Source organism: Amphiprion ocellaris, chromosome 8 (assembly GCF_022539595.1).
Source record: "Amphiprion ocellaris isolate individual 3 ecotype Okinawa chromosome 8, ASM2253959v1, whole genome shotgun sequence".
NCBI lineage: Eukaryota > Metazoa > Chordata > Actinopteri > Pomacentridae > Amphiprion > Amphiprion ocellaris.
Window position 1 is genome coordinate 24,892,399 of NC_072773.1, and position 11,823 is coordinate 24,904,221.

An 11,823-nucleotide genomic window follows, 5' to 3' on the forward strand; every position below is an offset into this window, starting at 1 on the left:
TCAGGCATCAACTGAATGTTTAAAATGTGATATAGTCTAGTAAGTTCTTGCAGATAGACAAATATAGTATCCCACACTCTTAACATATGAGGCAAACCTGACAAAATAAAGACAGATAAAGCAGAGGGGATATATTATCACGCTATACAATCAGCTTGACTACCATACAGACATCCCTTCATGCAGAAACTGAATTGTTGTCCACTTTGTGAAATTAATAAAGTCTGCATATGTACACTACCGTTGAAAAGTTTGGGGTCACCCAGACAATTTCATGTTTTCCATGATAACTCACACTTTTATTCATGTGCTAACATAATTGCACAAGGGTTTTCTAAACATCAATTAGCCTTTCAATGTGATTAGTTAACACAATGTAGCATTAGAACACTACTGGTTGCTGTTAAAGGGCCTCTGTACGACTATGTAGATATTCCATTAAAAATCTGCCGTTTCCAGCTAGAATAGTCATTTACCACATTAACAATGTCTAGAATGTATTTTTGATTAATTTAATGTTACCTTCATTGACAAAAACTGCTTTTCTGACCCCAAACTTTTGAACGGTAGTGTATATGTGTGTGTGTGTTACCTAACAAATAATATCACTCACCACTCATAACACATCAGGACACAGACGTAGCATATATTGCAAAGGAAGCTTTATTGCCAGTGACAGAGGGGAAATATCCAGAAAGGATTAGTTTTTTTCCACAACATATTGTGTTCTGATCTTGATTTAAACAGCTCAACACCGGTTCTCAAAGTACCACGGCCTGTAATAGTCACAGTCCACTGGGTCTGAAGACAGAAGTTTCATCCCGACACAACGACCAAATGAACACACCCAGTGATAAATTAGCAAATGTTTAATGACAGTCACCAAACCAAGGACTAACCATGCAGCTATTACTGACTGTGGTACCTGCATGTTCTTCCTTTGGAAATCAATGTCATGGCATATTTCCTATTAAACAGATCAATACATCCATAAAGCCTCAGGCATGGCTTGTACAAGGGATACGCTCACAGACACAATGGCACTTATACAACTTTGAAAAGAACTGCACACAGAGCTTGCTGAACAGATTTTATACTATAGTAACAAACAAATTGTTGGAAAACGGTACAGATTTCTTTTTACAGTTGATTTGGTTGCTTTTTAGCTGTTTCACCATTTAGGGTATTAGATATGTGAAATGGCCTCCACAAAAGCCACCGGACAACAACAAGTGATTGTGACATTTGTGTAAGAAAACAAAAATGCTTTGAAATGTTTTTTTTTTTTATGAATGTGGGGATGACTATAGCTTTTTAAATCAATTTGATGGAAGATCTGATTTCAAAATAAATTACATTATTGAATTTGTAAAAAAACAAGATTTATATTGCACTCTCCATCAACTCACAGGAATCTTTGAATGGCAGTAACGCAGGCACTGTACGACTACAGCAGTCCACACTAAATCTCAGAGCACTTGGCATTGTTGTCATGGCAACACCTCCACGATAGCTGATATCCAGTGTGGGAGCAACAGGGTGGGGTGGGGGGTGGGGGGTGGGGCAAATTCATATCTGGCATTTCAAGGCAGATCATACATTACGCACCTTTTCATTATCAGACATTATATCTGCCACAAAACGGAATGCAAAAAGACAACAACTGCATTAGCTCACTGGGGTGTGATTTACAACAGGCAATTTGAAAAGAGAAGTATTGTGTCGAAGCACTGCTCCCTAATGAAATTGCACCCCCTTATGTGACAAACTGCAGCATTAACAGTCCCCTCTGGTATTTACATTGTGGGTTACTGGAGTGCAAAGACTGATTTAAAGTAAATAATATTTTCTTTGGCTCAAAATTATATAAATATATTGAAATTGCTGCTGCACAGTTTTTTTCATGATAAAATCTTTAATAAATATTCTAATATTATACGTCCATCCATTAATACTCTATAATCACTCTATATAATCTCTTTTCTCGCGACACTTATGTTGTTATAGATGGAAAAAATGAATGTTGAGAAAGGCAAAATACTGTATGTCTCTATTGTATGTGTACACTGTATCCTGTAGAACTTATAATATGCATTTCTTATGACATATTCACAATGCATGGATCACAGGGAACACAGCTTTAGATAAACACAGCGATGTAACAGCGATGTTACACAAACATCCCACTTGATCGGACAGTTAAAAATGACTTGCACCTGCCTTTGTATCAATCATGCAAAACAAAAATAAATATCTACTAGTATAAGTACGAAAATAATCACCACTACAGCCATACACACCCACTTACGGTACACATATTGAGATATACACAAACTTCAAACTGTACGGCTGTCCACAGTTTGAACAATATCTAAAGGTACACACTTAAAAAAGAAAAAAGAAAATCAGGGTCGGGGGGCAAATAAAAAGATTCATAGCTGGGTCAAACAGGTAGCACAGAGCAGCACTGAACTCAGTGTAGGCACAATCTGCTTTTTACATAATCAACAACAGCCCCAAAGAAAAACCACAGCTACTGAAACATAGGTGACCTCTACAAGCACACAAATCAACCCGTCAACAACTAGACAGTACATTTTGACACTGCATAGAGTTAAAAACACAGTCCAGGCCAGCACTTGGTTGTACCGAGCTCACACCCCCACGATCTGATTCTAGTTATCGGCATTCCCCCACACGTATGCCTTCGGGTTCAGCTAAGGTACGTCAGTGTTATCTAGACTCTGAGACTCTCCCCCTTCTCCTGGGTTACTCAGTTGGCCTGGACTGGTTTTGGACCCACTGCAACGCCATTACAGTCGAGGATGTACTGCAGACAACCTTGAGGAGGGCGCCCGGTACCATTCTTAGTGGGTTCGCCAGTGATTTCTCCCTTCTGTCCAGCTCCCTACAAAGACAGAAAAAAACAACTTACTCATCCAGCAATAACCTAAAATGTCCTACAGCTGACAATGTCCTACAACATAAATATTACATTACTACATTAGCAAAGATCCTAAACTAACAGAGCCTCATCTTTTAATTTCTGTGCCTGTGTGTACCTGAGATGGCTGAATTGTGGTAGGTCTCTGGGGAGCATTCGCTTCCTTCTCAGCTGCCTGGTTCATTTTTTCCATCACCATGTCAGTGATGAGCTGCCGGTCCTCAGCCTGGTGTTCACCTACCAGAGGCATGGCAGAACCAACCACCTGGGCCACAGAAAGGATGGTATAGCAGACAAAAAGGATGTAAACACCACATAATAGTGCCTTATGGAAAGCTTGCCTTAATATAAAATATGCCACATCCATTTTGACCAATATACAGAGGAAACAGGCAACATTTGTACTTTTGTGTATCCATACAGCTCAGTATGCTCTGGAAGTTCTCTACTTTGACTCCTCAGATGTAGCTTCCTACCTCTGTGATGTAATCTCTGCCATCTTTCCCATGGATAGCTTTAACTGCACAAATGTCCAGACCCCCGAAAATCTCTGAGCAGGTGTCAACCCACAACTTGTACCTAAACAGAACAATCAGTACGACTCAGAGCCAGTGGCAACATAATGAGACACCATGGTCTGATTACCACCTGTTTCCATTTCAGCAGAACATGCTATTATACATGCCACAAACATATTAGCACATAAAGTTGAATTGATTTCAACTAAGATCATTTGCAATGTCAAAATAACACATCTCATTATGTTGGAGTATAAGATTCTTATTTAACACTCACCTGTCAGTCATAGCGACCTGTTCAAGCATAGCTGAGCCCGTGTTGCTTTTCCAGTTACCAGATATAGATGTTCTCCTGAAGTGTGTAAAGCAAATAAATTAAAGTAAGTTCAGTGTTGTTTCTTGTTTGATTACAAAGTTAAATAGTGTCATCATACATACATGTATGCTTTGTAGTCGGTGCCGATCTTCTGGATCCGGATGTCGTACTTTGAGTCGATCAGAGGTTCTGTGGTGGTGTAGGTCTGAGTGAGAGCAACAACACTGGCAATGTCCTGGAACTTACTGTGGTTGTCAACCTTCACCTGAACGCAAAAACGAACACGTCAGACAAGAGCCAAATATAGAAAAAAGGCATTACAATGATTCTTGGAGACATGATGCAAGTGAATGTTTCATGGTGTTGCTTTCAGTGATCGTATAGAAATTCACAAGGCTTAAAATTTGCAAAACAAAAGCCTGAATTATGGCAAAAACAAAATCATGCATTCTTTCATATTACTGCAACACGAGACATCTTTGTACCTTGCCAATACCGGAATGGGCATGTCCAATCTTCACAACAACAGGGAATGATGGCATGCTTACCTAAAGTCAGACAGTAGAATTTGTGTGATTACATCATATATTTATGGTTTAATCTTCCAATCACAAACTTGATGATTAATGTCATAAATAAATTCACAGAATTTTTGTTTATGTGCAAAAAGGGCTGATAATGAGGTTCTCACCATCTCTTTGTAGTTTGGGTAAAAGGTCTGCTCAATCAGAGGGAACTTATCAGCACCCAACTTCCTAAAGGTGTTGATAAGTTGGGCAAACTGCAGACACACAAAGGTAAATAATCAAGACATGTTGTGTAAATAATTCAACAGAGACAGCTACAACAATCTATTGGATGAAAGGCGATGCAGAAATCCGGAAAACACGACTATTGTTGAGCAGCCTGCTACATTGTTTGACAATAAAGCCCTCCCTGGCTGCCTACCGCCCACGGCTTGTCACACAGGTTGTAGATGGACTCGAGGGAGTTGATGCTTGGGACGCCACCATACTGCAGACCGATGATCAGGTTGCGAAAATCTTCATTCTGAGTCATACTGAAGGCATGTTGACGAATGAGGACAAAGTCTGGCTTGAATGACCTGTAAAACAGAATTATGAGATGCAGAGACGTGACGTTAAACTGACCGGAAAAATGACAGACTGTGGCAGGTGCTGCCAGCAGTGTGGATAAATCACACAGTGGGTACTGTAGGTGGACACAACCTGCTTAAAACAATGAAGTATGTTGTACAGTAATTTTCCTTTGTGTCTCTCACCTGACAACCTTGGTGCCGTTTCTGTAAACCTGCATGTTAACCATGCAGGTTCCGTTGGCGTGAGCTACGACGTTGATCTCATTGAATTCAGCCTAAAGGAGTTGATAGTTACAAAGGTACATGAGGACAGATCATTCCAACCTCTCTACTCTGTTTTACATTAGCACTTGAAATGGGTATTAGCAGCAAGATGAAACCTACCTGTTCCACTTTGATGTCATAATCCCCATGTATTTTCTTTCCCCGGAATAATTTTGCCCTGGGTAAAAAGAATTCATAGGCTTTTAATAGAAACACAGAATAAATAAGAGAGATTACAGAGATCCCTAAAATAGAGATTTCTAATTGATTACCCTTCCAAGTCTAAATCTTCTTCATCATATTCTCTGGAATGTAAATTACCGGCAAATATATGCCACTATGGTGAGTGCAGAGAAAGGCCTCTTTGTGTCCACTTTCATCTGCTGATACACAGAAAATCTTCCAAACAATTTGGCAACAATGACAGCATTAAATCATTACAAGACTTTTAAAAGCCTAATAATGTGCACAGGTTCACACACAGGTAGAACTGAGCGTATCTGACTGTCCAGCAGAGCTGCCAACGAGTTTAACAAATGATGATGCATTGCTTTCCTCCTGAATACACTGAATTCAAAATTTCAGAAAATGGCTGCACCTTTCTTGTGATTCAGCACTTTTAAAAAACCGACAGTCTCCTGTACGGCTTGAATACAAATGACACACTCTGATCCGTCTTTACCTGGACCACAGCTGAAGAGGAAATCTTTCAAAGGGATTTAAGATTAAGATGGATCAGTGACCCAAAACCACACAGGGATGAAAACTTCCTCATCCAGACAGTGCGTGTCGGTGTTTGATTTCTTTGGCTCTTTCCTAAACTATCACACAGAGGCTGGCCCTGACAGGATAAGATTTGGCAGCACAAACTACTGGGGTAAATCAATACTGAGGGCAGCCCGAAAAAGAACTCTTGCCTTCTATTTCCTTAAATTGCCATGGAGAAGGTTTCATTTGGGTTTCGCTTTCCACAGTTTCAGGTTTACCCCGATACTAACAGCCAGGTTCTGCAGCAGTACACACAATATGATAGCTGCATCCAAACAGAGACTGTAGAATGTCTATATTTCAGTATGACTGTGTTAACATATTTTGCTAACATGTTTTAAAGTTCTCACATCCTCTTAGATAGTATCACTCTCCTGTCAGACACCCTGCACTCCCCGAATATTTAACGACGTGGTAAAACTGAATAATTCATTCACAAGCTAATTAGAGCACTGAGATCTCCTTGGCCGTGGAGGAAAACAAGAATTAAAATATGGATCACAGCTCCTACATTTTGGGAAATGAAAAGTCAGCTGTGCACTGTGATGAATGTTCTACGTCAACACAGAGAGAAAGACGGTGATTGCAAATCATGACCCCGACAACAAACACAGAGGTGAAGCACGACTAGGACAAGCCTCTGATTTCATTTTGCACATTTGAATAATAATCACTGTTAACATGAGGGATGGCTCTGTGGATGGAGTATAGCATTATGTGGCTGATCTGAACTTTATCACTATGCATGCAGCAGCTCAGCTCATAGCTCAGAGCATCGAAGGCGCACATTCAAAAAGGACACGATCTTCACATCCACAGCATTAATATGCATCAGTATTTGGTAGTCACCTCACAGCAACCAGGTCTGCTGGTTAAAATCTAAGCTCATCCTCTGATTAGTTTAGCTTTTATCTAACCACAAAGCCTCGGTTGTTATTTATTAGCTCTAACTCTGCTTTTAAACTTGATTGCTGGTCTTAAACCTGGAGTTAGTTGCTGGGCTTTGCACCTATTGCTGCTCGCTTTAAAAGAGGCAAGAGCCTGATAGCAGACATTTACTAGGATCAGTGCTTTGTAGGAATCAATAGAGCTGCTCTAGACTTGAAATAAAGATGAGACAAGAAACCAAATGAGACAAAAAAATAATGTTTCTATTTGTTTTTTTTTGTATGATCTTAAAAAAATCAATATATGCAATGATTAATGAAGAAACTTCATCAGTAGCTGAAGTTTGCTCAGTCAAGAAATTCCCCAAATTACATTACAGCTGTAAAAGAATTAGTCATTCATATGATTCAACGAGAGCTTGGTGAGAGGAATCCTTGCTGAATTTTAATGTGCCATTACTTTGCATGCATAACTTTCACTCTCTGTGTAGGTAATGTTTGAATAAGATTAAATACACAGTGTAGAACAGATATCAGATAAAACAGTAACCTATGTATTTTCTAACTGTGAAAATTGAGTGACTCCATAAAAGGAAATAAATAGTGTCTTTGCATTAAACTGAGGTACATTATAGAGGGAATAAGGAAGCAGTGCATCTCAGCCATTAGTCTGATAGGCGGGATAGTGTACCATCTGCTCCTCCTGTCATAAGAGTAATTTATAGCACAGCATTCCTGGAACAAAACAAACCTCTCTGGATGACTGGCAGCCTCGTCTAACGAGTAAAACACTGGCTGAATGACAGAATGTATCTGTCTGTGCTGTAGCTCAGGGCAAGCACTTTGATTTTATCAGGACACCTTTAGTCTCGCACATGCAAATATTCTTCCTAACAAAGCTTGTCACACAACAAACTCCAATAGCTATTCTACTTTCTCTATACATACATTCTTTGTGCCTTCCCTGACACTTTCCGTGTTTGCAGTTTGCCAAGCTTTTCATAATTATATAAATATTATGTGTAAGATGTCTAATAATTAAAACAATAAATTTACAGGTGCATTTTAGAAGCATAAAGAACCATCTCTGGCTGGATATTCACCTATATACAAACTAAAATAAAACATTTTAGCTGCCGTCCTGCTGTCACTGCAAGCCAGTTCCCAGAAAAACATACAGAGTAGCAAACACTTTGACAGACTGCTACTTATGACTATTCAGAATGTTTCCTTCTCCAAATAATATAATGCTAGCATGTCTATACAAGTAAACAATGTGTTAATGTGGACCTTGGTGGTGCCATGGTGTTAGAAATACACTTATTCTACACAAAATACTTCAATAAACTGTAAAAGAGGTATGTATAAAATGTGGCATTTGAAGTAATTATTTGAGATTTGACTGATTTGATCTAATAAAGACATTCTGATGGCTGAGACTTTTGTCAGATGCAATTAGTCTGGAGAACTGTTTCCTGATGCCATTCTGTGTCTTGGGGCCACCAGGTCTCCATCACTCTGAGTTTCATTTGCAGCATTTGGCAGAAAGAAGTCTTGACATTGCCTGTCACACAGTGAGATACAGCACATAAACAATACCCTCAGACTCAAGTCGTGCCAACATTACAGAGAATAATGGGTACTCACCCAATACCTGCAAGATGATAATAAAGAGACATTTCATCTTTTTATGGCTCGCCAGCAGCTATATTTCAGTATAGCTTCTGTCCTGCCTGCTGTTCTGAGTGCTCAATACAAAGCACATATTATTTCAAACACATCAGTACTTCTCTGAAGCTATTCTCCCCCAAATCCTCCTCAGTTTGGTTTCTGTGTGCTTGTTATAGCCCAAACTGTGACATTTCAAGCAGAACACAATCTAAACAGCCCAAGCAGACCCTCACAAAACTGTGTAAACCAAAACAGATTTGTACAGCTGTAGTGACTTACAATCTCTGGGTGAAAAGTTCTCCAGCAGAAACAACCTAGTCAAACATGTACAACCTCTCTCTCGGTGATATTGAGCTGCCATAAAAAATGGATGCAGCACTCAGACACAGGAAGCCCTTTGAATGAACTATTTCAGCTGATCTCACAAGTGGTTGTGCAACATGTCAAGCTACAAACCATTTAGTACAACTGTAGATTTCAGAGCTTATGAACACTACAAACTATTACACTATTGAATATATTTTAACAGAAATAATGTCAGAGCAGCAAATCACTTTAGGTTTTTAATCAAAAACATAGACATTATCTCATATCAGACCTTGCTATATGAGAGAGAATAATGGTGGTACGGCGGAACTTACTTAACATTATGTATTGGAATGACCTTTGATGAATGACATGAATTTAGTCTAATGTATTATATTGGGCTTCTTTGCCAAGATTTGCAGAGCAGTGTCAGTGTACTGGCACATCAGACTGAAATCCTTATTCCTCAGCTTCCTTTCCACTAATAACAAATGTGGAACAAGTCAATACTTAAGGCTGGCATCAGCCCTGCTACTGAAGATCTGATTCTATTACCAATCATCAGACTTTTTAATATATAAATGGCCACTCCTGCACACTAAAACCCACCTATACACATCTATAGGGTGTCTACATGACACACAACACAGGCTGCATACTAATATTGATACAACATACAGTACATGAGGATCATAAGTTCAAAACCATATAAACTATGAAAAAAAAGCTTTAGTGAATTAGTTAATTATGCATTTTTTAAATAAGAATTTAATTACCAGATATTGTTGTTTTGTACAATGTTTAAAGCAGAGGATGCAGATTCATTTCAGATTTTACATGTTTGCCTCAGGAAAGTCAGTCTACCACGCAGTGCATAAGTAGTTCCTATGGCTGTGTATTGAAAAAGGCATCATTGAGTTGACTTTTAGTTCCCTGCTCTTTATCCACAGGTGGGTAATGTCCATATAAATTATACAGAGGGAGACAACGGTTCCAGCCCACTCATTGCTGTGGAAAATATGCCAGCTGTGTAAACATCATCGTGAGGAGACAGAGTTACCACATTCTACTATTTGATGAGAAATGAATCTCTACACAAAGCAATTTTCCTCTAAATCCATGTGCAAACTCATTTAGTGTATTTTAATTCCTCACCACAGTGGGCTGACAAAGATGCTTGTTTTAAGCTACCTTTGAGTACGATCCCTGAGGACACTGAGTGCCAGTGCACTGGCTTAAGTGCTTTAAGGTAACATCAATGACACGATGGTCCTTTCACCCAGCAGGCTTAGAAACTTATCTTTGCAGATGATGTTCTGACTTTTTTTTCTCTGTCAAATTATTGACAAATGCAATCCAGTGATCCATAGGTTGCGGTTCCTTACATAAATCATTCCCTATGTTAGTGCAGGGCAGGTCATGTGATCTGCAATCAGAGAGCAGGGGGAAACCCCATTGATAGAGTGGAAGCACTGCAGTATTTACTTCCAACACCTCGCTCTTTTCAATTCTGCACAAAATGTGAAATAGCAATTTTTTTTTAAATGTGGAAAAATGCCACATCACAGTATAAGACTATCAACAATTACAGTTAATATGACAGATTTTAATACAGGTAGATGTATAACAGAATAAAACACCACAGAAAAGCATTTACTACAACAAGGAGAACAGAGAACAATAAAATCCTCCGTTCTGGTGTAATGTCATGACTGCTGGGAATTAATGGACCGTATTTCTTTAAGTATTGGCTACCAGTACATATTACCCTCCCTAACACTGGGATGTTGTACCATCAAACCCCAGCAGCAGAACCCATTCATGTCTGCAGGGTGCTTAATACAGATGTTGTTTCAGGGGTTCTTTAAGCATTACCTAACTACTACAGTGAAAGGAATCATGGGGAGAAAACTGACATTAAGGATGGAGCCAACAAACAATACACAGAGAATAAATGATTCAAGATGAAATGTATAAGACTGAGTAGAGCAACGTATTATCTTACCACTCCTGTGTTGGTTCGTCAATGACAAAAAGAATCTTAAACTTCTTTGGTGTCGTGACTTGGGTCTGCTCCACCAGCCCTGCTGAAGCAGCTGTCTGCTTCACAACGTTGGTTATGGAACTAAAGAAACCTGCTCCCGTCGACTGAGCTGGCTGCGGTTTCCTCTCTGGAGCAGGCGAAGTGGCTGGAGGTGTTGGCCCAGCTGTGGGAGACTTGGCAGGGGTGGTGGAGGCAGGTGGAGGAGGCTGAGCAGGGTCAGGCCTCTGAAGGTCTGTCATGTAGCCATTGGGCAGGTTGGAGATGAACGTGCTGTCCGAGAGACGCCGACGCAGATAATTCATGGCTGCAGCTGAGAAAAGGCAGAGGAGCCGTCAAGCACAGGGTGTGGAAAAGGATTCTGCAGAGGAGTCCTTGTCCTTAGTGTACAGCTGATAATGGCTGAGCTCTCAATGCAAACTAAGCAGCGAATGTATTCCCTCCCAGCTCAGCGGAGCATCCTCAAAGCTCCCCCTCACTAGCAGTGACGCCACACTCTCCCTCAGCCAATCCCCTCACCCCAAGCTCTCCTCCAGCATCGCAAATGATGCTCTAGCTCTGCCTCTCCTTCCTCCTCTCGTCCTCCTCCTCTCTCCTCTCGCTCTCTCTCACTGGCATGCCTGACTTCCCTACCCCTCCCCCATTTTCTGCTGCCTCAGAGGCGTCATCCTTTTTTGAACCACAGCATGGAAAATAGAGGGGTTTCCAGAAGTGCAGGAGGGTACAGTGAGCACTACATCGCTGTTGCCTCACTCCTGCCCCCCACCTCCCCCCCTCCACCCCCACCCCACCTGTTCCTCAGGTTTCTCTGCCCTCTGTCTACCCGAAGCATTTCTGTGTGTGGGTAAAATGCAGCCGTGAAATCTAAAATGGCTGTTAGGACCAGTGGGCCGTGTTGAATGAGAGGAAATGTCAGCAGCAGTCCCTTGAGACACGGACGCATGCAGTAAACCCTCTCTCATAATTGTTTCATCAATCACTACACCTGCTGGTTTTACTAATTATGTTT

General features: G+C 40.4%; 1 protein-coding gene across 1 annotated transcript; it reads right to left on the reverse strand.

Annotated features, from left to right (window-relative positions):
- Nucleotides 1-645: 645 nt before the first annotated feature.
- On the reverse strand, nt 646-11,307 carry syn2a (synapsin IIa). The gene is made up of 11 exons (XM_023299265.3): nt 10,779-11,307; nt 5,262-5,319; nt 5,061-5,152; nt 4,727-4,883; nt 4,470-4,559; nt 4,264-4,326; nt 3,901-4,043; nt 3,740-3,814; nt 3,421-3,523; nt 3,063-3,209; nt 646-2,908 (listed from the first exon to the last, which is right to left on the reverse strand). Exons 1-11 carry the CDS (start codon nt 11,117-11,119, stop codon nt 2,774-2,776), a joined length of 1,404 nt encoding a protein of 467 aa, XP_023155033.1. The 5' UTR covers nt 11,120-11,307; the 3' UTR covers nt 646-2,773.
- Between the last annotated feature and the right edge of the window lie 516 nt (nt 11,308-11,823).

Excerpts from the sequence above, each read along its gene's own strand:
- syn2a (XM_023299265.3), bottom strand. The coding sequence starts at position 11,119 with ATGAATTATCTGCGTCGGCGTCTCTCGGACAGCACGTTCATCTCCAAC. Across the intron at positions 5,320-10,778 it reads GACGAACCAACACAGGAGTG|GGCAAAATTATTCCGGGGAA; the intron begins GTAAGATAATAC and ends CTTTTTACCCAG. Across the intron at positions 4,044-4,263 it reads CCCATTCCGGTATTGGCAAG|GTGAAGGTTGACAACCACAG; the intron begins GTACAAAGATGT and ends TTTTGCGTTCAG.